Raw genomic sequence first — 27,533 nt, 5'->3', positions numbered from 1 at the left:
GGCAAGGAATAAGCCACCGCTCTAGAACCGCCATAAAAAAGCCAGACTACGATTTGCAACTGCACATGGCGACAAAGATCGTACTTTTTGGAGAAATGTCCTCTGGTCTGGTGAAACAAAAATAGAACTGTTTTCCATAATGACCATCATTATGTTTGTAGGAAAGAGGGGGAGGCTTGCAAGCCGAAGAAAATCATCCCAACCGTGAAGCACTGGGGTGGCAGCAGCATGTTGCTTTGCTACAAGAGGGACTGGTGCACTTCACAAAATAGATGGCATCAATAGGGAGGAAAATTATGTGGATATATTGAAGCAACATCTTAAGACATCAGTCAGGAAGTTAAAGCTTGGACGCAAATGGGTCTTCCAAATGGACAATGACCCCAAGCGTACTTCCAAAGTTGTGGAAAAATGGCTTAAGGACAACAAAGTCAAGGTATTGGAGTGGCCATCACAAAGCCCTGACCTCAATCCAATAGAACATTTGTGGGCAGAACTGAAAAGCATGTACAAACCTGACTCAGTTACACCAGCTCTGTCAGGAGGACAGAGTGGGCAACAAGTGAGATCCCACTGTGGCACAAGGAAGGTGGTTTTCCACTAGGAGGGACATTATGCATGAAGAAGTTGGAAGAAGTACGACGGAGACTTGAGGACTATGAAAGAAGAAAGAAAAGGGGAAAGACAGGAGTGATCTGGGGGTTATTTAGAAAACGGGAGGTGCACGGAGCTGTGTGTATGAACTGTGTGGGATGGGAGTACAAAGAGCCAGATGAGGTCTGGGAAACACATATAACATGCCGAAAGACAATTCTCAGATATAGAACAAAAGGAGAAGACAAAGAAAGACACCAAACTACAGATGGCTCAGCTGGTTTTCTACCAAGGGATATCCCCACATCCACAACCATATGCAACCTGAGGGCCGCCGAGAGGAAAAGAAGCAGGTCACCCGCGGAGTGGTGGAGGTGGAGAACGAGCCCGGAGAAGAGGCCGTGGAAGAGGAAACTCAGACTTTCATCTGCTATACCTGCAACCTGGCCACACGTCCCGTTTATGTCCCCAGAAAGGCTGCTTTGTATGTGGCCAACCTGGTCATTTTCAGAGAGATTGCGCAAACGCTCAGGGCAACCCAGAACCAACAGATCATGGACCCTGGCTGAGTGCCCCTCCACACACAACGGCGCAAAACCCAGGGTTCTGACAAGACGAAGAAGAGGAAGTTGAGATAAAGACAGAAGATAGTGCAAATCTTGTGCCACAGTTGGTGAAACTGCTCTTCTCTTCTCATCAGTCGTCCATGGTGCAAGTTCAGATAGACGGTAAGTGGATTGACTTTCTATGCGATACAGGGGCAACCATATCAGTTATTCATGCGAAATCATGTTATTACTGGGGATGGCTGGCTACTGCAGAGCCCGCCTGCCTGACTATGCTGAAATAGTCACAAGCTTGAAGGGGAGCATTTATGGTCTTCAAATGACCGCACAGGGTCCTAATATTTGGAATGAGGATGCAGAATAAGCTATGGTTTCTTTAAAGAAAATGTTGACTGTTTAACCATGTCTGGGTTTGCCAGACCATTCCAAACTTTTTAATTTGATTGTGGGTGAGAAAGGGGGTAATATGTCTGCTGTTCTTATGCAAGAACATGGAGCTCAGCAAAGACCAGCAGGATACTATTCTAAGCATTTGGATCCAGTAGATGGGGATGGTTTGTTGTCTTAGAGCAGTTGCTATGGCAACTTAGGTTGTGTTGGCTTGTGCTGATATTGTTGCAATGAGGTAAACTTTGTAGCAGAACAGGGGGTTTGGTCAAGACGTTTACACAGATCAGACACGGACAGAGTATGATTAGCTCGCTTTCAAGGGTGTTTATTTAAATAATAAATCAAAAAAGAAAAGGATAAGTCTCCCCCATGAGACCCTCTCCGGGATACCGTCTTCTGGGCTCCGGGTCTTGCTGTATCCTGTCGGGCACAAAAACTGAACTCCTCATACCTCTGCAACCGCCCCCAACTACACGGGAGTCCTTTCTTCCCCCTGCTCTCCCTTGTGTGCTGCCCTTCTGGCAGCTTTATGGGCCTTGCACAGCTGATAAGCAATCAGCCCTTGATTACTCACCAGCTCCCAATCAGCCCCAATTAGTCCTGGCCGGAGAGCCCGTTAAGACCTGGCACGTCCAGCAGATGGAGCCATCACCTCGTGATGTATACTCCGTCTGTCATCAGGCCTCGACGAGTCTCCCCCTGGTGGCTGACCTGCTGTACGCCACAACTTGTAGATTAAATTTGCAGAGCTTGCCCTAACTTGTCTGATGTCCCTCTGTCTAATCGGGACTTGATATTCTTGGCTGATGGCTCCGCTTAAAAACACTCAAAAAGTGGAACCATTAGTGGCATACTCAGTGGTTACTTCCTTTTCTGTTGTTGGATCTGCTAGACTACCATCACATCTCTCTGCCCAGGCGGCTGAATTGCTGACATTAACTAGAGCATGACTGCTGGCTAAGGATAAATAAGTTACTATCTATACTGATAGTTGTTCTAAATTCTGTGTCATGTATGATGTTGGCATGCTGTTGAAACAGTTTTTTTTGTGTTTTTTTTACAGCTACTGGGAAACACATTGCATCCCATGTGTTGGTGAATAATCTCTTGCTGGCTATTTGTCTGTCCTCTGAAGTTACTGCGATAAAATGTCCAGTTCACACTAATGGCACTGATGAAATTTCTTTAGGAAATTCTGGAGCTAATGCTGTAGCAAAAGCCACTGCTGTGTCATTGTTTCTCCTCTTTTAAAGATGCCGAATGAGCTTAATTAACCCTTTTTGTCAAACTAATATTTCTCTTTAACAAGACTCTGCTCCTTCCAAAGAGAAGGTTTCCTGTAAATCCACGCTCGGTGGTGCAAGGAATCTGGGTGGGCCCTCCACCTTTACTGTTCTTCCTCACTAGTGTTTTCCATACATGTGTAACTTGACGCATGGTAAGGACCATGTGTCAAAGGGGGGGTGATAGATGATAATGACAAGACAATATTGGCATGCACCTGGTTTTTCATCTTCTGCAAAACATTATTGCGACAGATGAATTATCTGTCTCAATAACAACATTGCCAGAGGCATTTCTGTGGCTACATTGGCCCATCCAAGACCTGAGGGTCTGTTTGAACATGTGATGATGGACTTTATTGAATTAAGCCCATGCCAGGGATATAAGCACTGCCTTGTAGTTATTGACATGTTATCCAAATGGGTAGAAGCTTTTCCCTGTAGAGCAGCAAATGCAAACACAGTGGCTGAATGTCTACTGAGAAAAATAATTCCAAGATGGGGTTTGGCATCCAAATTATCCTAAAACAATGGCTCCCACTTTGTGCATTTGGTAATATACATTTAGACAGAAGCATTGGGGGTGAATCAATCAATAAAGGGGAAGCTAAATAACTTAATGAAGGAAATTAACCTGTCATGGGTGAAATGCTTGCCCCTGGCTCTGATGTACATGAGAGGAAGGAACCATGACGGGATTGGCCCCACATGAGGTACTTGCAGGTCAACCTATGAGAATGACTAACACTCCTTTTCCGCAGAACAGAATAGCGATGAAGAACGATGGAACTAAATTATGAATAATATACTAACTTGCGCATTCAGATGTAGATATACGTCGGGTGGGTAAATAGTAAATACACGTTTTTTTCTGAGTTGTTCTCCCTTTATGGATCATTTGATAAGGGTTAAGGTTAAAGCATTATATGACTGTCTAAATGCTTATGGAATTTTCTAAAGAATATAATGATACATTAGAGAAAATTGCCCTTAAGGCCTGAAAATGTATTTTTTTGTAGTAAGAGATAAGTTGCTATATTTATTGAATAGATGCTTTCCCCTAACAGTTACAGTGAATTAAGATGGTATCAAAGCCAAATTAAGGTTTCCATTAAACAAATTATTTTTGCGGAGCTAATGTGACGTAGTAAAGTAATTTAAATATGTTGCATGAGAAAAGATCATTTGTTTTTATTACAAGGGCAATATCTGGTTTTGAGTTAACTTCTACTTCATCACAATCCCGGATCCAGGAGCACCCCCATCAGTAAAAAAGCTGACTAGCATAGCCTAGCATAGCGTCACAAGTAAATACTAGCATCTAAATATCATTAAATCACAAGTCCAAGACACCAGATGAAAGATACACATCTTGTGAATCCAGCCATCATTTCTGATTTTTAAAATGTTTTACAGGGAAGACACAATATGTATTTCTATTAGCTAACCACGATAGCAAAAGACACAACTTTTTTTTCCCACCATTTTTTTCCTGCATAGGTAGCTATCACAATTTCGACCAAATGAAGATATAAATAGTCACTAACCAAGAAACAACTTCATCAGATGACAGTCTGATAACATATTTATTGTATAGCATATGTTTTGTTAGAAAAATGTGCATATTTCAGGTATAAATCATAGTTTTACATTGCAGCCACCAGCACAACTCTCACCAAAGCAACTAGAATAACTACAGAGACCAACGTGAATTACCTAAATACTCATCATAAAACATTTATGAAAAATACACAGCGTACAGCAAATGAAAGACAAAGATCTTGTGAATCCAGCCAATATTTCAGATTTTTTAAGTGTTTTACAGCGAAAACACAATATAGCATTATATTAGCTTACTACAATAGCCAACCACACAACAGCAGTGATTCAAGCCAACAATAGCGATAACGAATAAACCAGCAAAAGATATACATTTTTTCACTAACCTTCTCAAACTTCTTCAGATGACAGTCTTATAACATCATATTACACAATACATATAGAGTTTGTTCGAAAATGTGCATATTTAGCGGCACAAATCGTGGTTATACAATGAGAATAGTAGCCAAGCTGCCAACAAAATGTTGGGAGAAATCTTGGGAGAGGCACCTAATCTAATCATTAACTAATCATAAACTTGACAAAAAAATACAGGTTGGACAGCAAATGAAAGATACATTAGTTCTTAATGCAACCGCTGTTAGATTTTTAAAATTAACGTTACTACGACATACAGCGTGCGTTAAAGCGAGACCGCACCGAAATTAATGGCGGAATAGGAGTTTTACATTTTTCAACAGAACAACGAATTAACTTCTTGAGCCTATGGGGGGTGCTATTTCGATCTTGGAAAAATTGGTCTCCAAATTAAACTGCCTCGTACTCAATTCTTGCTCGTACAATATGCATATTATTATTACAATTGGATAGAAAACACTATCTAGTTTCTAAAACCGTTCGAATTATGTCTGTGGGTGAAACAGAACTCTTTCTACAGCGAAATCCATGACAGGAACTGCGAAGGTCTGAAAACTAGGCTCTGCTCTCAGATCAGTTTAAAGCTCTGTCTGTATCCTATGGGTCGACATGAACTGCACCCGCCTTCCCCTGGATGTCAGTAACCAATGAGAAGTGGAATGGACTTTCTACGTAGCTCTCAGAGTTCATAAAAGGCCAAGGAACGAGGGGACCTCTCTTTTCAACGCTCGCCATTACGCAAAGCAAGACCTCAGGATGGCGTTTTGAAATGCTCAGTTATCGACCTTAGATATATCCGTCTGTAATTTAATTCGATATAGGTGTTAGAAACATCATAACGAAGTTATTTTAAACCGAGTTATATCAGTTTATGCGAGTATATTGCTATTTTCGGAATTTCCTTAGTATTGAGTTTGAGGATTTGGGCATGCTGTGGCCGCATAGCTATTGGTAGCTGCTAATTCCGAAGTTGAACACGACGTTTTACAACCAAGCAACAATTCTTTTGGACAAAGGACCACTTCGCCAAGATTCTGATGGAAGCTCGTCCAAAAGTAAGAGCTATTTATGATGTTATTCCGTATTTATGTGGAAAAATGTAAACGTATTTGTCCGCCATTATTGCGGCACTAGTCTGGCTGTAACGCACACTGTATGTCTAGTAACGTTAATTTTAAAAATCTAACTCAGCGATTGCATTAAGAACTAATTTGTCTTTCAATTGCTGTCCAACCTGTATTTTTTTAGTCAAGTTTATGAATAGCTTTCGATAAGAATAGGTGCCTTTCCAAGATGGCGCAGGACAGATTGCTTGATTTTTTGCCCACTAATCACGTTGTGTAACCACGAATTGTGCGGCTAAATATGCACATTTTCGAACCAACTCTATATGAATTGTGTAATATGATGTTACAGGACTGTCATCTGAAGAATTCTGAGAAGGTTAGTGAAAAAATTAATAGCGTTTGGTGGTTTATAACGTTATTGCTATTTTTGCCTTGAATCAATGCTGCAGTGTGACTGACTATTGTAGTAAGCTAAGATAACGCTATATTGTGTTTTCGCTGTAAAACACTTAGAAAATCTGAAATATTGGCTATATTCACAAGATCTGTGTCTTTCATCTGCTGTACGCTGTGTATTTTTAAGAAATGTTTTATGATGAGTAATTAGCTAATACACGATGGTCTCTGTAGTTATTCTAGTCATTTTAGTGAGAGTTGTGATGGGGGCTGCAATTGTAAACTATGATTTATACCTGAAATATGCACATTTTTCTAACAAAACCTATGCTATACAATAAATATGTTATCAGACTGTCATCTGATGAGGTTGTTTCTTGGTTAGTGGCTATTTATATCTTTATTTGGTCGAATTTGTGATAGCTACTGATGCAGTAAGAAAATGGTGGAGTAAGAAAAGTGTTGTCTTTTGCTAACGTGGTTAGCTAATAGATTTAAATATTGTGTCTTCCCTGTAAAACATTTTAAAAATCAGAGATGATGGCTTGAATCACAAGATCTGTATCTTTCATTTGGTGTCTTGGACTTGTGATTTCATGAACATTTTATTTTATGATATCCCTGTAACTTTAGGCTAGGCTATGCTAGTCAGCTTTTGTGATGGGGGGGATCCCGGATCCGGGTTTGGGAGGTGTTAGAGGTTAACATCATAAATACTTCTTACTTTTTGATGAGCTCCCATCAGAATCTTGGGCAAGTTGTCCTTTGTCCAGAGGAATCGTTGCTCGGTTGTAGATTGTCGCCTTCAACTTTGGAATTAGCAGTAAACATTAGCCATGTGGCGAAGACGTGTCCAACTCACTATAACGCAGCACTAAGAAATATCCGAAAATCGCAATATACTGATATAAACTGATATAACTCGGTTTAAAATAACAACATTATGATGTCTTTAACACCTATATCGAATAAAATCAGAGCCGGATATATCTAAGGCCTATAACGGGAGCTTTCCAGAACGCAATCCTGAGGTCTGTCTTGCGTCATGGCGAATGTTGAAAAGACTGCACCCCACGTTCCAAGCCCATTTATATGGCCTCAGATCTGCCTAGCAACTCCATTCCAATTCTCACTATTTGCTGACATCTAGGGGAAGGCGTATGCAGTGCATCTCGACCAATAGAAGACATGCAAATTAATAAACTGACCCCAGAACAGCCTGCCTGATTTCAGATTTCTCACTTCCTCACAGGAAAATTGCTCCAACTTGAGTTCTGTTTTACTCACAGATATAATTCAAACTGTTTTAGAAACTAGAGAGTGTTTTCTATCCAATAGTAATAATAATATGCATATTGTACGAGCAAGAATTGAGTACGAGGCAGTTTAATTTAGGAACAAAATTTTTTACAAAGTGATAACAGCACCCCCTATTGAGAAAAGGTGAATGGATGTTGATTGAATTGGTTAGACTGCTATGATAGATCCCTTTTGCACATGTGAAAATCTCTGTGGAGAGACAATTGACTGAACTTTAAGGCTATTTTCTGGTAAATTGTGTCGGTATAATGTGTCAGATATTAACTTCTACTTCATCACCATCCCGGATCCGGGAGCATCCTCATCAGTAAAAAGCTGACTAGCATAGCCTAGCATAGCGCCACAAGTAAATACTAGCATATAAATATCATGAAATCACAAGTCCAATACAGCAAATGAAAGATACACATCTTGTGAATCCAGCCATCATTTACGATTTTTAAAATGTTTTACAGCGAAAACACAATATGTATTTCTATTAGCTAACCACAATAGCAAAAGACTCAACCGCATATTTTCACAATTTTTTTACCGCATAGGTAGCTATCACAAAACCGACCAAATAGAGATATAATTAGTCACTAACCAAGAAACAACTTCATCAGATGACAGTCTTATAACATGTTACACAATACAATTATGTTTTGTTCGAAAAATGTGCATATTTGAGGTATAAATCATAGTTTTACATTGCAGCTACAATCAAAAATATCACCAAAGCAGCCAGAATAATTACAGAGAGCAACGTGAAATACCTAAATACTCATCATAAAACATTTAATAAAAATACATGGTGTACAGCAAATGAAAGATAAACATCTTGTGAATCCAGCCAATATTTCGAATTTTTTAAGTGTTTTACAGCGAAAACACAATATAGCATTATATTAGCTTACCACAATAGTCAAACACACAACCGCATTTATTCACCGCATAGATAGCATTCGCAAAAAACAGCAAAAGATATAAAATGAATCACTAACCTTTGGACAACTTCATCAGATGACAGTCTTATAACATCATGTTACACAATACATATATGTTTTGGTCGAAAATGTGCATATTTAGAGGTACAACTCGTGGTTTTACATTGTGAATACGTAGCCAAAATGCACAAAATTCTCCGGAGATAGTTTGGACAGTCACCTAATCTAATCAAAGAACTCATCATAAACTTTACTAAAAAATACATGTTGGACAGCAAATGAAAGATACACTAGTTCTTAATGCAATCGCCGTGTTAGATTTTTAAAAATAACTTTACCATAACAAACAGCTTACGTTATAGCGAGACAGCGCCCACAATAAGGGCGGAAAATAGGACTAAACATTTTCCACAGAAATACGAAATAACATCATAAATGGTTCCTACTTTTGCTGAGCTTCCATCAGAATCTTGTACAAGGAGTCCTTGGTCCAGAATAATCGTTGTTTGGTTTTAGAATGTCCTCTTCTCCTGTCGAATTAGCAACCATAGCTAGCCATGTGGCGCAAACGTGCCCAACTTCACCTGACGCAAAGAAAAGAAAATTCCAAAACTCGCAATAAACGTTCAATAAACTGATACAACTCGGTTAACTTATTCTGGCTGCAAGCCCGAGGCCGCCCACAATATGACAACAGCCACTTCAAGTGCAGGGCGCGAAATTCAAAATATATTTTTTAGAATTATTTAACTTTCACACATTAACAAGTCCAATACAGCAAATGAAAGGTACACATCTTGTGAATTCAGCCAACATGTCCGATTTTTAAAATGTTTTACAGCGAAAACAGCACGTATATTTATGTTAGCTCACCACCAAATACAAAAAAGGACAGACATTTTTCACAGCACAGGTAGCATGCACAAAGCCAACCTAACTAACCAAGAACCAACCAAACTAACCAACAAACAACTTCATCAGATGACAGTCTTATAACATGTTATTCAATAAATCTATGTTTTGTTCGAAAAATGTGCATATTTCAGGTATAAATCATAGTTTACATTGCAGCTACAATCAGAAATTGCACCGAAAGCAGACAGAATAATTACAGACACCAACGCCAAATACCTAAATACTCATCATAAAACATTTCTGAAAAATACATAGTGTACAGCAAATGAAAGACAGGCATCTTGTGATTCCAGCCAATATTTCCGATTTATTAAGTGTTTTACAGCGAAAACCCAATATAGCGTTATATTAGCTTACCACAATAGCCAGAAACACAAGCCATTTCCCAGCAGCAAAAGTTAGCGATCGTAACAAACCAGTACAAGATATATAATTTTTGACTAACCTTGATAAGGTTCATCAGATGACAGTCCTATAACATCAGGTTATACATACACTTATGTTTTGTTCGAAAATGTGCATATTTAGAGCTGAAATCAGTGGTTATACATTGTGCTAACGTAGCTACTTTTTCCCACAACGTCCGGATTTTTTTCTGACACTTTTTCTGACACACATATTCTGACCAAATAGCTATTCATAAACATAACTAAAAAATACATGTTGTATAGGAAATGATAGATACACTAGTTCTTAATGCAATCGCCGTGTTAGAATTCTAAAAATAACTTCATTACGACATCCAGCTTAGGTATGGCGAGAGAGTACCCAAAAGCTGGGCGCAAACGACTAGTTCACATGTTCGACAGATATATGAAATAGCATCATAAAATGGGTCCTACTTTTGCTGATCTTCCATCAGAATGTTGTACAAGGTGTCCTTTGTCAAGAACAATCGTTGTTTGGATTTAGAACGTCCTTTTTCCCTCTTGAATTAGCAAGCGCACTAGCCAAGTGGCGCGAAGCTCTCCTTTCTGAACAAAGGCACACAACGCAACACGCCTTACGTCCCGAATAAATTTCAAAAATCTAATAAAACTATATTGAAAAAACATACTTTACGATGATATTGTCACATGTATCAAATAAAATCAAAGCCGGAGATAGTAGTCGCCTATAACGAAAGCTTTTCAGAAGGCAATTCCAGGTCCAACCTCGCGCCGTCCTGAAAACAGGAAATGGGTGACACGTCATTCCAAGAGGATTTATTCCAACTCAGACCAAGATAAACACTCCATTTCTTCTCTCACAGCCTCTTGACATCCAGGGGAAGGTGTATGACGTGCATGTATACTAATACGTATCATGCCCATTTATAGGCAGGACCTAGAAGAGAGCATCGATTTCAGATTTTCCACTTCCTGGTCAGGAAGTTTGTGCCAAATGAGTTCTGTTTTACTCACAGATATAATTCAAACGGTTTTAGAAACTAGAGAGTGTTTTCTATCCAATAGTAATAATAATATGCATATTGTACGAGCAAGAATTGAGTACGAGGCCGTTTGAAATGGGCACCTTTTATCTGGCTACTCAATACTGCCCCAGCAGCCCAAACAGGTTAAAAAAACTACTTTATGATATTTTTATCACATCTATCAAATAAAATCAGAGCCGGAGATATCTACCGTGTATACCGAAAGCTTTTCAGAAGGCAATCTGGGGTTCCTTCTCGCGCTTTCGAAGACAATGAAATTTCCAGACACGTCATTCCAAAAGCTCTTGTTCGACCTCAGATCAAGCTAGACACCCCATTCCACCTCCCACTGCCTGTTGACATCTAGTGGAAGGCGTATGAAGTGCATGTATATCCATAGATTTCAGGCAAACTAATAGGAAGGCCCTGGAACAGAGCCTCGATTTCAGATTTTTCACTTCCTGTCAGGAAGTTTGCTGCAAAATGAGTTCTGTTTTACTCACAGATATAATTCAAACGGTTTTAGAAACTTGAGAGTGTTTTCTATCCAATAGTAATAATAATATGCATATTGTACGAGCTAGAATAGAGTACGAGGCAGTTTAATTTGGGCACGATTTTTTCCAATGTGAAAACAGCACCCCCCTATTGAGAAAAGGTTTTAAGACTACAGACCGTTAAAAATGCGTTATTTGCAGGATTTGTTTGTCATTTAAATAGCATTGGGTCTTTGTTACTGACTGTTTCTGATTGCGTTTTCAAATATTGCCATGTTTTTTTTTCTTTAGAAAGTTATAGCAGCTATTGTTTTGTTTTAAGATTTAAACTGGTTGATTTTACAGCTTGCTTAGTTCGATTTTGCATGACTCTTAATCGCCTGATAGAATAGGCTACTTAGGTGTTAATATGTTTTTGACATATTGAGTGGACTATTTCCTTTGTGGGTTTTCACGGGTTAGTGTCGAGGTATCTTAAAGGGGAACAAATGTAATTTTCTGAAGTTTTTATTTTCAGAGTTTTAATTGAATACATTTAAAAAATTATGAGAAATGTAAACATGGGATACGAAATGTATGAAATGTTTGACTGTTTATCATTAATTAGTCTAATTTAGTAATACACTGCTTTGAAGGTTTTGTATGACCTTTCTCCTGACTTTGTAGTGTGGCTTGATCACCCTCACTTGAAAACCATTTAGGATGATGCATTTTAAGGTAATTTGTAATACTGATTTGAAGGTCATTAGTAATACTAATAATTATGATGAAGTTTATGGTTTATAGCCCTATCTGTGATTCGGACCAACGGGAAGAAGGAGAGGATATTGCTTTTAAATAAGGGTAGGCTGTCTTAAGTCTATTTTCCTATGACTGTATGGGTAAAAAAAAAATGGTTTATGGAGTTATTATGGGTAGTGATTCTAATTAGATTTTGTTATACGAAATTGTTTTGTTTTATTTTTAACCAGTAGTGGTGTTTTGTTATTTTAACACATTACTCAAATTGTGAGTTTTGTGTCAAAAGGAGTGTATCGAGTGATACATGAAGGAGTGTACTCTTATGTTGCTTGTTCTATTCTGTTTCAGTACATATCTCACCAGATTGGGTCTTCTGGATTACTGGGATTTCTCCTGATGAGTTAGAGGTCTACATTCCTGTGACTCTGCGATTAGGTTGACAGTTTGATGGGGAGTACAAGCCAATAAAAAAAATAAAAAAAATAATAATTCAACAGAATGTGTTGTTATTCTCTTTGACATGTTTAGAAATGAACTGAACTAAACTGTGTTTCTGATCTGTTCTCTCTTGAGGTTATCATGAAGGTGACTGCAGTCGTTGTCTTAATGCATGGAAGGAATAATTTGACCACGAGAACGGTGTGAACCTCAAAACCCCCTCTAACCGGCTAAAGAAGACCGACAAAGGCAGTCAATCCGGCCCTGTCTGCACCACTTCTACCGAGAAATCTGAGTCCTAGCTAGCAACCGGTGTACAGCATCCAATCAAAGTTATCAATTGCTTTTCTCTCATGCCTTTTCTCTCAGGAGTGGGACAGGAGTACACGTGAAGTAAGCATGGAGAGAGATCCGTTCCAAAACTTCGCTCATGTTGCTGGTATGCTGGTTGACAGGGGTGAGGCATTGAAATTGGGACTCTGATCCTGAGATCCTGAGAGTGAACCTGATCCTAATCCATTACTAAATTCTATTTTCAAAATTTCCAACATGCTGACCATTATTATTGTGCCAGGTGCCAGTGTGACGATTGTCCTGTGTGTTGTAATGAAGCTTGCGTGCTATGTGACAAAGAGATGATTGTTGTATTTGCGCTACATTCCCTTGTGAACCAAAATTATTGATTGTAATGTTTGTGATGGAGGTTTCTACCTCCAATGGGGAAGTGAAAGGAATTTTATAACATCCGTACATTACAATTCTACCTGCGATTACAAAAGTACAATGATTCATGTTTTGCTTTAGTTTGAGATTAAGAATCAGTGATAGACCTTGCAAGTGCATTGAAAAGGTCAACTGTACAACGTCATATGTCTGTGTGTTGAAACTATACTTTGGGTAACAGATGGATAAAGGGAACCAAGATTGCCTGTTGTTCCAGTCTTACTTCTGCTAGCACATGATAGCAATAACACAATGAGCTGAACTCCGCCTAGCAGAGACATCTTTGTATTAGCAACTATGAATTATGAGCTTATATGGTATTCAAGTTAAGGGACATCACCCCAGGCGGGGTGATCCTCAGAAGAGAATCAAAAGGGAAAACACCATCTTTTGTGCTGTGTGTTACTTGCAAATGACTGTAGGCGTATACTCTGGGTTGCAATCTGGCTTGCAATCCTTATTAAACAAGCTAACCTCTGATCAAAGAAGTTTCTTGTGGTTGCTTGTGTGGACATAGGGCAGAATACCCTTACACAGGGCTACAGGCAGACAGGACGGACAACTGATCATCCTCGCAGAAGCAGACCACGTGTAACACGTGTAACCTGCACAGGATCGGTACTTCCGAACATCACACCTGCAGGACAGGTACAGGATGGCAACAACAACTGCCAGAGTTACACCAAGAATGCACAATCCCTCCATCAGTGCTCAGACTGTCTGCAATAGGCTGAGAGAGGCTGGACCGAGGGCTTGTAGGCCTGTTGTAAGGCAGGTCCTCACCAGACATCACCGGCAACAACAGGCACAAATCCACCGTCACTGGACCAGACAGGATTGGCAAAAAGTGCTCTTCACTGATGAGTCACTGTTTTGTCTCACCAGGGGCGATGGTTGGAAATCGCATTTATCGTCGAAGGAATGAGCGTTACACTGAGGCCTGTACTCTGGAGCGGGATCGATTTGGAGGTGGAGGGTCCGTCATGGTCTGGGGCGATCTGTCACAGCATCATCGGACTGAGCTTGTTGTCATTGCAGGCAATCTCAACGCTGTGCGTTACAGGGAAGACATCCTCCTCTCTCATGTGGTACCCTTCCTGCAGGCTCATCCTGACATGACCCTCCAGCATGACAATGCCACCAGCCATTCTGCTTGTTCTCTGCGTGATTTCCTGCAAGACAGGAATGTCAGTGTTCTGCCATGGCCAGCGAAGAGCCCGGATCTCAATCCCATTGAGCACATCTGGGACCTGTTGGATCGGAGGGTGAGGGCTAGGGCCATTCCCTCCAGAAATATCCGGGAACTTGCAGGTCCGTTGGTGGAAGAGTGGGGTAACATCTCACAGCATGAACTGGCAAATCTCGTCCAGTCCAGCTGGTGGCCACACCAGATACTGACTGTTACTTTTGATTTTGACTCCCCCTTTTTTCAGTGACACATTATCCCATTTATGTTAGTCACATGTCAGTGGAACTTGTTCAGTTTATGTCTCAGTTGGTGATTCTTGTTATGTTCATACAAATATTTACACGTTAAGTTTGCTGAAAATAAAAGCAGTTTACAGTGAGAGGACGTTTCTTTTTTTGCTGAGTTTATGAAAAGAGCTTTTCCTCATTTGAATGCTAGTTCCGGTTACTGTCTGGGCAGATATTTTCATCACTGTCACAGTCAGCCCTGGTTGGCATGGTCCGCAGTGAAAGAAAGGTTTTAGAGTGGACTAACGGAAAGCCTTTGTTTCACTGGGAGAGAACAAGGTCAGGTCTGACAGGTCCCTGGGCGGCTAGGGAGAGAGAGGCTGGAGGAAGCTGCGGGGCAAGCAGGCTAACCTCTTGGTAGTCAATGGTACACTCAAATGGCACACAATTCCATGTATAGTGCACTATGTAGGGAATAGGGTTTCATTTTGGACGCAAAACGACATGAATGTTACAGAGCAGTGAGGCTTTTCTGTGAGGCTTTTCTGGGGGAAAGCCAACTCAACTACATGACTCTGCCCAATGGATTTTTTAAACATTTGTCCATTGACTGGTCAGTTGAGGTAAAGGGCTTCAACTTGAACAGGAAACATGTGTTTAAATGATGCTCAAGAGCTTTTGTATAATTTCAGCCAGTAGTTTTGAAAGTAGTGCTCACGAGCCAAAATGGGTCCAAATATACTGTATATAACTTTTTGTAATATGTATGATGTTAAAAATTCAAATTCATACAATATATTACAAATGTGTAAGTTTTTAAGATCCCAGATGGCATCTTTAACTGTTAAGTGTAAAAACGTGTTAAGTCCAGTAGCAAAAATCCTCTTCAATGTTCCAAACATAGTGTTTGTTAGAGTGCTAGTTTGCTGTCCAAACCGTCAAAGAAGAACTAAAATCATAGTATTACTGTAACTAGATCTTGTGGTCCTGTAGAACAATGAGGCTTGCATCACCAGGATTGTGGGTTTGATTCCAGCTGGGGCTACCCATACGAAAATGAATGTATTGTGAAAGACAGAGCTAATGCGGTGGATTTGTGTCTCTTCCTCAGATTCACAGAATTCCTGGAGCCCTTTGAGAGAGTGATCCAGCCAGAGGAGCTGTGGCTCTACAAAAATCCCTTGGTGGAGTCGGACCACATCCCCAAGAGGGTCATGTTCGTAAGTGACACACACACACAAACACACACACTAACCACAAGGCCACTGAGTTTGTTCTTTCATGTATTAGTGCTATCTTGATGAGGATTCTGTTATACTATAAGGTCATGTAGAAACACATAGCAATTTTTTAATTTTTTAATTATTTTATTATTATTTTTAGCTAGCTAGCCAGCGTTAGCTAGCTAAGAGTACAGTAACTTGAAATTAAAATGTCTGACAAAATTTGAAATGTGTAATATCTGAAAATGTAGCTAGCTAGACTCTTACCCATATACAATGATGGACGCTTCTCCCTCTGTCAAAGATGCCATGGTTGCCCTTAGTTTGAGATGTAATCCGGAGACAGGTGTTTCAGTCTGCATATTTGCAATCAAACACCAGAATTTTCTCCATCTCCTTAGTTTTCATACTCTAATTCCATTGATTTCAAGTGGAGAGCAACACTTACGCAGTTCTACTATGTGATATCTTTAACCCACTGTTCCTAGACCTTCAATGAAAATAAGAATTTGTTCTTAACTTCTCTAGGATAGGGGGCAGCATTTTCACTTTTGGATAAATAGCGTGCCCAATTTCAACTTCCTTCTACTCATCCCTAGAATTTAAGATATGCATACTATTAGTAGATTTGGATAGAAAACACTCTGAAGTTTCTAAAACTGTTTGAAGCATGTCTGTGAGTATCACAGAATTTATGTAGCAGGCAAAACCCTGAGGACTAACCATTCAGATTTTCTTTCTTTTGAAGTCACTGTCTGTTCAATGAGTTTTCATTGGGATACTAGATTTCTAATCAACCTGTTTGCAGTTCCTACCGCTTCCACTGGATGTCACCAGTCTTTGGAAATAGGTTGAGGTTATTCCTTTGTGCAATGAAGAAGAACGGCCATCTGGAATCAGTGTAACGTTATGTGTACTGTTTGAGAGTTGCACAAGACTAGAAAAGTATCGTTAGTTTGTTGTCATCCTGTATTGAAAACAGATAGACCCGTCTTCAATTTGATCGATTATTAACGTTTACAAATACCTTAAGTTGTATTACAAAAGTAGTTTGAAATGTTTTGGCAAAGTTTAGAGGTAATTTTTTAGATATTTTGTAGTGACGTTGCGCAAATTGGAAGCAGTTTTTTTCTGGATCAAACGCGCCAAATAAATGGACATTTTGGACATATATGGACGGAATTAATCGAACAAAAGGACCATTTGTGATGTTTATGGGGCATATTGGAGTGCCAACAAAAGAAATTCGTCAAAGGTAAGGCATGATTGATATTTTATTTCTGCGTTTTGTGTTGCTTCTGCAGGCTTGAAATATGCTACACACTCTTTGTTTATTGTTGTGCTATCATCAGATAATAGCATCTTATGCTTTCGCCGAAAAGCCTTTTTGAAATCTGACATGTTGGTTGGATTCACAACGAGTGTAGCTTTAATTTGGTATCTTATATGTGTGATTTAATGAAAGTTTGATTTTATACCATTTTTTTTTTAAATTTGGCGCTCTACATTTTCCCTGGGCAAGCGTCCCACATATCCCAGAGAGGTTAACTGACTTGCCTCATTAAATAAAGGTAAATATATATATATATATATATATTTTTTTTAACAATATTAGCCTATCACTTGTGAATTATATATTATCACTTGTGAATGATTCCCAGCATAAATAACTTTTTTTTGCAACTTTTTCTAATCATAGTCACACACCTCATGTAGCCCATAGTCCTACATGTTTTGATAAGGTTTGTATGACAACTAAAGTGGCTGTCATGACGTTGGCCTGTGGGTAAGGTTTATGACCCCCCCATAAATACCTTTCTCCCTTCCCTCTCTCTCTTGTCTCTACAAAGGGACTCTTGAATAGTCTGTGAACATCAAAGAAGTTGGGGGGAAATGAACCATATTTTGGTAATCTGACCAGTTGAACATATGCGTTGGGACTTAATGAATATGATGTCAGTTCGGTTGTCATCTGAGCCATTCTCATCAATGATAGGATGACATAAACTCTACAGTGGAAAGTCTACACATTATAGTTATCAGGTTCACATGGAAGTATTGGGCAATTTAAATGTTTGAATATTAAACTATTGGTGAAAAGATTAAATGTAATTTTAGCTTCCAAATGAGAGATTTGGGTTTTCATAAGGTTAGGGCTCTGCTCAATCAGTGGCCCGCCCCTGTGAAGAGACACGGGTTATAAAACTATGAAAACACACCCTTCTCCCTCCACTATATAAAGCCCTTGACAAAAATGTAACCTCCTGTTCCGATGACGTGAGGACGGCGGTCCATACTTTAAAAAGGACTAACATGTCAACTACAGAACTAAGCCAACCTCAGCGTGAGCTTTGGTTGTGGTGGTATGAACTTTGAACTATTATTCACTAAAGAAGTGAGTAATCCTAGCCGTTGAGTTAGCAACAGCAGCTGTAATTGTGGGCTAGGAAAGGACAGACAGAGTATCCCGTCTACCACACAACGACGACACTACAGCGTATCCCGTTCACCACCAGAGACACTCTTCAAAGGACAAAGGACTCTGTTGGGCAACACGGCCTTCCATCTACCACCAACCTATTGAAGCGCAGCTCAGAGTAAATATTTCTTGCATTTTTCTTTTCCAAATAGGCGGTAATTTAGAAATGTATAAGATTCTGTATTTACGATAGAGTAGCTGCCTACGGCCCGATAGAGACATCGCTTCTCCCTTTGTTCTTCAATCTTCCCGCTCTTTCACTCAAACCCAGCCCCTTTTCTTTGTGTAATCCGCTGTCATATGTGCTCCGTCCACCAGGGACGTTTTCCTTTATGACATAATTGGTAATCAAGGTATGATTCATTCTGTGTATATGTAATTCTGTGTGATTAGTTAGGTATTTGGTAAATAAATAATTAGACCCAATTTTGCATTGCTGATTCAACTTGTTAGCCAGGGTTCGTGAAGATAACCAAGAATTTACAACTTTCAGATGAGACTGAAATAAGGTGACGATTAATATTGACTGCAATTGATGTAAAATATTACTAGATCTTTAAGAGTTTATTCGGAAGATAACTTCTACTTCCTCCCAATCCCGGGTCCGGGAGCACCCCCATCAGTAAAAAAGCTGACTAGCATAGCCTAGCATAGCGTCACAAGTAAATACTAGCATCTAAATATCATTAAATCACAAGTCCAAGACACCAGATGAAAGATACACATCTTGTGAATCCAGCCATCATTTCTGATTTTTAAAATGTTTTACAGGGAAGACACAATATGTAAATCTATTAGCTAACCACGTTAGCAAAAGACACCACTTTTTTTACTCCACCATTTTTTTCCTGCATAGGTAGCTATCACAAATTCGACCAAAAAATATATATAAATAGCCACTAACCAAGAAACACTTTCATCAGATGACAGTCTGATAACATGCTATACAATAAATATGTTTTGTTAGAAAAATGTGCATATTTCAGGTATAAATCATAGTTTACCATTGCAGCCACCATCACAACTCTCACCAAAGCAACTAGAATAACTACAGAGACCATCGTGTATTACCTAATTACTCATCATAAAACATTTCTTAAAAATACACAGCGTACAGCAAATGAAAGACAAACATCTTGTGAATCCAGCCAATATTTCAGATTTTCTAAGTGTTTTACAGCGAAAACACAATATAGCATTATATTAGCTTACCACAATAGCCAGAAACACAAACCATTTACCAGCAGCAAAGTTTAGCGATCGTAACAAACAGGCAAAAGATATATCATTTTTGACTAACCTTGATATTCTTCATCAGATGACAGTCCTGTAACATCATATTACACAATGCATATAGGGTTTGTTCGAAAATGTGCATATTTAGCGGCACAAATCGTGGTTATACAATGTGATTAATGGCCAAACTTCAAGCAATCTGTCCGGCGCCTATTCTAATCAATAAGTAATCAAAACTTGACTAAAAAAATACAGGTTGGACAGCAAATGAAAGATACATTAGTTCTTAATGCAACCGCTGTGTTAGATTTTTAAAATTAACGTTACTACGCATACAGCGTGCGCTAAAGCGAGACCGCACCGAAATTCATGGCGGAATTATTATTTGACATTTGTCAACATAAATACGAATTAACAGCATAAAGACTGCTTACTATTTGCTGAGCTTCCATCAGAATCTTGGGCAAGGTGTCCTTTCTCCAGAACAATCGTCTTTTGGTTGAAAGATGTCCTCTTCTCCTGTAGAAATAGCAGCTAACGCTAGCCATCCACCGGAGAGGTGTCCAACTCGCGATAGCGCAAGACAAAGAAATTCCAGAAAATCGCAATAAACTGATATAAACTGCTATAAGTCGGTTTAAATTAACTACCTTATGAAGTTTTTAAGACAAAAATCAAATTAAATCAGAGCCGGAGATATAGAACTGCTAAAACGAAAGCTTTTCAGGACGCCATTGTGATGTCACTCTTGCGCCAGGCGCCCCGTTGAAAAGAACGGTACTTCCGTTCCATGAGCTTTTATAGTGCCCCAGATGGTGCAATCCACTCCATTCAAATTCTCACCTCTTACTGACATCTAGAGGAAGGCGTATGCAGTGCATGTAGCCCCATAGCTTACATGGGGACTTATAAACTGACCCTAGAACAGGGACCTTGATTTCAGAAATCTCACTTCCTGACAGGAAATGTGCTGCAGAATGAGTTCTGTTTCACTCAGAGAAATAATTCAAACGGTTTTAGAAACTAGAGAGTGTTTTCTATCCAATAGTAATAATAATATGCATATTGTACGAGCAAGAATTGAGTAAGAGGCAGTTTAATTTGGGAACGAATTTTTACAAAGTCGAAATGGCGCCCCCCTATTGACAAAAGGATAACAGCTCTATAAATATTATTTTGTGGTGCCCCGACTTTCTAGTTAATTACATGTACATGATTAGCTCAATCAGGTAATATTAATTACGGAGAAAGGATTTTATAGAATAGCATGTCATATCACTTAATCCGGCATAGCCAAAGACACAACATGGCCAAATAACTTCTTAAAATTAAGCACGTTAATCCGCTGTAGAAGGGGTGTAGAGCCGAACTGGCATACATAAGCAACGTGTGAGTTTCAAGTTTGGGGAACAATTTACCTTAAATTCACCTTTATAATAAAGCATTACATGCATAATCGCATTTGCGGTCACTTTTGATAATGGTGTTTTTCCGCTAATGGAACATTTGTTCTTATAGTCTACTGCGCTGTGCGCATTTCTGCGCTTATAATGTGAAGAAATAGCATAATAGTTTATCAACATTTTAAGCTAAACGTTTTGATCTGTTACGTAATCCACATTGCGTAATAAAAGGTGTTTTGATGCTACTGGTTGTATTAATTTGGGATCTATTGCATCCCACAACTGTCCCAGACTATGTTTTGAAATATTTATTTCTCGCACAGAACAGGTCGACTTTTGTACTATGGGGGATAGTAGTTTGACACAGGCTACTGTTTTTGGTGTTCGTTACGCCTACTCATCTTGTTGGCTGATGAAAAGTAAATGTGGACAGTTTCTCCAATATCTTCAATATGCACCTTGGAATTGGATAAGGACGCGCAGAGTTGTGTCCCTGATGTGTCTGTCTTCACTTGTAGCCTGTGAGAAAGACCCAATCACGTGATAGAGAGCATTGTGTGAGAGGTGCTTCAGACCGCACTACCACTCTGGGAGAAGAGCACAAAGCAGCACTCACGGCCATTGGCTGCAAAAGGGCAAAAGGCATGTTTTTCTGTGGTGCGTATTACGGCCACACAAAGGGGATGCCGCCATGAAATTCGAGGCATTGTCATGTGTATAGGTCGATCGATTATGATTTTTCAACGCCGATACCGATTATTGGAGGACAAAAAAGCGTATACCGATTAATCTGACAATTTTTATATACTGTATATATATATTTGTAATAATGACAATTACAACAATACTGAATGAACACTTTTATTTTAACTTAATATAATACATAAATAAAATCTATTTAGTCTCAAATAAATAATGAAACATGTTCAATTTGGTTTAAATAATGCAAAAACACACTGTTGGAGAAGAAAGTAAAAGTGCAATCTGTGCCATGTAAAAAAACTAACGTTTAAGTTCCTTGCTCAGAACATGAGAACATATGAAAGCTGGTGGTTCAATATTCCCAGTTCTTCAATGTTCCCAGTGAAGAAGTTATAGGTTGTAGTTATTATAGGATTTATGATGCATCGCCTACTTCTCACTATACCATTTGTATTTCATATACCTTCGACTATTGGATGTTCTTATAGGCACTTTAGTATTGCCAGTCTAATCTCCGGAGTTGATAGCCTTGAAGTCATAAACAGTGCTGTGCCTCATTGCTGCCAAATGAGTTCTGTTTTACTCACAGATATAATTCAAACAATTTTAGAAACTTGAGAGTGTTTTCTATCCAATGGTAACAATAATATGCATATTGTACGATCTAGAATAGAGTACGAGGCCGTTTAAATTGGGCACGATTTTTTCCCAAAGTGAAAACAGCGCCCCCTATTCACAAGAAGTTAACCTCTCTAGTGTATGTGGGACGGTAGCGTCTCACCTCGTCAACAGCCAGTGAAACTGCAGGGCGCCAAATTCAAAACAATAGATATCCCATAATTTAAATTCCTCAAGCATACAAGTATTTTACACCATTTTATAGCTACACTTGTTGTAAATCCCACCAGTGTCCGATTTCAAAAAGGTTTTACGACGAAAGCACACCAAACGATTATGTTAGGTATGAGCCAAGTCACAGAAAAAGACAGCCATTTTTCCAGCTAAAGAGAGCAGTAACAAAATGCAGAAATAGAGATAAAATTAATCACTAACCTTTGATAATCTTCATCAGATGACACTCATAGGACTTCATGTTACACAATACATGTATTTTTTGTTCGGTAAAGTTCATATTTATATCCAAAAATCTGAGTTTAGGCAAGACGCTACTGTATCACTTGGCAAAAAGCCTGAGAAAATGCAGAGCACCAAATTAAAATTATTTACTATGAAAATTACTATAAAATCAAACTTTCGTTAAATCACACATGAAAGATACCAAATTAAAGCTACACTGGTTGTGAATCCATCCAACATGTCAGAATTCAAATAGGCTTTTCAGCGAAAACATACGATGCTATTATCTGAGCATAGCACTTATAGTAAACAAAAGAGAGAAAACATTTCAACCCAGCAGGCATATTGGAGTGCCAACAACAGAAGCTTGTCAAAGGTAAGGCATGAATTATATTTTTATTTCTGCGTTTTCTGTCGCGCCTGCAGGGTTGAAATATGCTTCTCTCTCTTTGTTTACAATGTTGCTATCCTTCAGATAATAGCATCGTTTGCTTTTGCCGAAAAGCCTATTTGAATTCTGACATGTTGGCGGGATTCACAACCAGCGTAGCTTTAATTTGGTAACTTTCATGTGTGATCTAATGAAAGTTACATTTTTAGAGTATTTTATTTGAATTTTGCGCGCTGCATTTTCTCTGGCTTTTGCCAAGTGAGACAGTAGCGTCCTGCCTAAACTCAGATTTTTGGATATAAATATGAACTTTACTCAACAAAAAATACATGTATTGTGTAACATGAAGTCCAATAAGTGTCATCTGATGAAGATCATCAAAGGTTAGTGATTAATTTTAACTCTATTTCTGCTTTTTGTTACTCCTCTCTTTGGCTGGAAAAATGGCTGTGTTTTTCTGTGGCTATGTACTGACCTAACATAATCGCAAGGTGTGCTTTCGCCGTAAATTCTTTTTGAAATCAGACACTTTGGCTGGATTAACGAAAAAAAACACTGATTCAGAGCCCTATGGGCCTTGGTCAAAAATAGTGGCCCATATTAAGTGGATAGTGTGCCATTTGGGACGCAACAAGTATCTCAGGGAAAGTGTTTTCATCTCTGATGACAGACACTAGCTCTCTTTAAGGTCATCCATCTGAGCATGTCCCTGAACTGAGGAAAATGTATCTGGAAATTAAAATAGGCAGGATGGAAAATACTATTTTCTCCTCCATGATGTCATGAGCGCTAATATCTTTGGCATTTGCCAGGATCTACAACTATAAAAGTACAGAGCCTCAGGCTCACATCCTAAAATGCATGCACTCAGGCACACATACACACACAGACACACACAAAACCCAAGTACGCAAGCACAGATGAACGCTTACACGCCTTATCTTTCTAGGAACTCTTATGGGAAATTAACAAAATAATTTTGATTTCAGTTACCAATTCCTCTTGGTAACTGAGGGTAACCTCTTAAGAAATGTCAATTACTTTTTAATGTTCTCTATCTCTCCCTAAAAATCTCTCCTTAATCACGATGGCATCCTGAAATACTTTCCAACGAACCCTCAAACTTTCGCATTGCAAGCAGCGGTTTATTGCTGTTCCCTGATACACACTGAAGAAGGTTTAAACCATAAAGGGGAGCCTTCTGTAAAAAGCAAGAAAGACTGTAATAAAAAACACTCTCAAATAAAAAAAAGTAATTGTCATGACAAAATTGCACATTTGTGTTGACAAAGCAACAATGCACACTCTGCTTCTCCCTCTATCACTTTTGTGCTGCACCCAGACAGGGCTGTGTCTATCCTGTACCTATTCCATAGTTATCCATCATCCCAGAACTTAAAGAGCCCTACTCAGTCTGTCCTCTCATAGACCTGCTATGATCTCCCTGGTGAGGTTATTATTGCCAGAGAGCGATAGCCATTTTGACACAGATTGCTAAACTGATACGATGAATAAGAGTCGAAAGTCCAAGGATCTCTATCTCAAGGGAAATTAAATGCACTGCGCACATCAATGTGCTACACATCTTAAGAATCAAATACAACCGTTGTTTTTGTATCCACTGCAGATCCTGAAGGATTATTGATTTGGGGCCGAAAGTAATTAACACTTTTTTGAGGCAGAAATAATTACTTGGGAGCTGCGATGGCCCAAGTCTCCTATGGAATTACAGCCACTGAACACCAAACAGAACTATCCCTTTAGTGCAGGAGACTCCAGAGCACAATAAAGAACCTTGTTGGTGGCAGCTCATTTAGCAATATTTGGATTAAAACTCTTCATTGAAGATGTCACACTGCACACTCCCAGTGGAAAGAAAATGCTTTAGGGGACCTCTTTGTGAAATGATTAAGAGGTTCTTTAATTGACAGCAATGTGTGTTGTATGTGTCTAGATTGTGTTTTCTTCTTGTTTTCTTCCCAGGCGATTTCATTTCTCACTCCGTTGGCTGTGATATTTGTGGTGAAGATCATTCAGAGGACAGATAAGACAGAAATCAAGGAGGCGTGTCTAGGTATGTATTGTATGGACCCTTACGTTGACTCATCCTTTTATTGTTATCATCAGTGCTTGAATCGAGGGGCTATGTCAGGGTATGCCCTACCTCTTGTTAAAGAAAAGGGCAAAAGCATACCTCTTGTTATCTTAAGGTTTTGAAGGGGCAAATATGTATATTGATTATATAAAGCAATCTATAACGACTCTGTGATTAACTCTGCGATGCTTTAGGCTAGAAACAAGTGCAAATTCCACAAGAAAGACGTGATTCTGATGCACATGAGGATATTGTTCGTCTTTATGACATTCAGTGGCTAAGCTACAACATTCTATAGTTAAGTAGTCAAAAAAAGACTGCTTGGTAAGTAGTCTATTGTGTGACTCTTGATGCACATGAGGATATTGTTCATCTTTATGACATTCAGCGGCTGAGCTACAACAGTCTTTAGTCAAGGAGTCAAAAAAGACTGCATGGGAAGTAGCTCAGCTGCTGAATGTCAATAATTTTCTGAAAAATATGTAAATTGATCATTAATGGGTCAAATAAATTATAATATTATAACATACAGTATTTCTTAGCGGATAAACATTTTTGAAATTATTCTCCTTTATTTTCCCTATCAATATTATCATGAAAAAGTCTGAACAAAATATGCCATGCGTCAAGTTACACTATGCAGAATTGCAGGAAATAAGCTTCAAAACAAACTTAAAAATCCTCAATAAACAATAATTAAAATAGGCTCAAGTGCAGTCTCCTGTCAGCATTTTTGCCTCCAACTATGACTAACATTTACCACACATCTGTTTAATTTATTTGGTCTTTCACAATAGCTAATGTAAGTCAGTAGAACAATTCATATTCCTTAAAATGGGCTAAACTATAGGGTAATTAGTGTGCTTGTGTCAGCGAGTTTCTTCGCCATACTTTGTACATTATTCCACTTTTTCTCAGTTTTGCCAGTGCAACAATTTATTTGAAGTCTGAAATACATATTTGTGCATTTGAAAGTACATTTACTGAAGATATGCATTTTTGCAGGCCTTTTCATGTAAGCTATATTATCTGGTGACATAAAGTCATTACTAATAGCATAATGTTTTTTAACCTACCAAAATATGAGCAATCTTTTTGTTAGGTAAACATTTATTTGTGATCACATTCCACCATCTGACGTAACGATATGCTACTTTTAGGCTTTACGTTATTAGTTTGGTATTTTTTCATGGTTCAAAGCCATTTTTCATAAAGAGCCATGGTCTCTTTTTAGGTGAAAGGAGCCATATTAGCAGGTCAGATGAAATTGTCATGTGAGGCATACAGCATGTTTTATGCTAAGACAATAACACAAGCTCTTAATAAACTGACCAGCTAAATTAAGACAGTGGTGAATTAACAAAGTAAAACAATTTACAGCTATCTTTATTTGTGCTCATTACACAACAGGTACAGTTCTAGTGTTACATACGGTGGCTTGCGAAAGTATTCGCAAGCCTTACAGCCTGGAATTAAAATAGATTTTTGGGGGGCTTGTATCATTTGATTTACACAACATGCCAACTACGTTGTAGAGGCAAAATATTTTTTTATTGTGAAACAAACAAGAAATAAAACAAAAAAATGGAAAACTTGAGAGTGTATAACTATTCACACCCCCAAAGTCAATACTTTGTAGAGCCACCTTTTGCAACAATTACAGCAGCAAGTCTCTTTGGGTATCTCTCTCTGCGGCCCGCTAACCGTTAGCTGTCTTATCGGCTGCTATCTGAATAGGTCTATCGGACCATTTTTCTTGGGTCACTATAACTATATCTATTTTGCCAATTGGATTGATCCCCTCTACCACACGGAACCCCACTAATCTACCGACAGAAACGCACGAGGTGGATAAAAACAGGCCTCCATCCTATGCTAGCTTGCTACCGATGGCCCGGCTAGCTGTCTGAATCGCCGTTACCCCAACCAACCTCACTACTAACTGGACCCTTATGATCACTCGACTAAGCATGCCTCTCCTTAATGTCAATATGCCTTGTCCATTGCTATTCTGGTTAGTTTTTATTGGCTTATTTCACTGTAGAGCTTCTAGCCCTGCTCATTATACCTTATCCAACCTTTCAGTTCCACCACCCACACATACGATGACATCACCTGGTTTCAATTATGTTTTTAGAGACAATATCTCTCTCATCATCACTCAATACCTAGGTTTACCTCCACTGTATTCACATCCTACCATACCTTTGTCTGTACATTATACCTTGAAGCAATTTTATCGCCCCTAGAAACATCCTTTTACT

At 38.9% G+C, this 27,533-nt stretch overlaps 1 protein-coding gene across 1 annotated transcript in view; it reads left to right on the top strand.

Moving 5' to 3' along the window:
* Positions 1–911: 911 nt before the first annotated feature.
* LOC120045823 (phospholipid phosphatase 4-like) overlaps positions 912–27,533 on the top strand; it is a 98,025-nt gene continuing 71,403 nt past the window's right edge. The window contains exons 1-3 of the mRNA XM_038990756.1: positions 912–1,078; positions 15,700–15,883; positions 25,158–25,248. Coding sequence (XP_038846684.1) covers positions 912–1,078; positions 15,700–15,883; positions 25,158–25,248 — 442 coding nt within the window. The remainder of the gene's footprint in view (positions 1,079–15,699; positions 15,884–25,157; positions 25,249–27,533) is intronic.

The sequence above is a fragment of the Salvelinus namaycush genome, chromosome 4 (genome assembly GCF_016432855.1).
Source record: "Salvelinus namaycush isolate Seneca chromosome 4, SaNama_1.0, whole genome shotgun sequence".
Taxonomy (NCBI): Eukaryota; Metazoa; Chordata; class Actinopteri; order Salmoniformes; family Salmonidae; genus Salvelinus; species Salvelinus namaycush.
The sequence above is the reverse complement of the archived record's forward strand: the minus strand, read 5'-3'. Positions and strand labels throughout refer to the sequence as shown.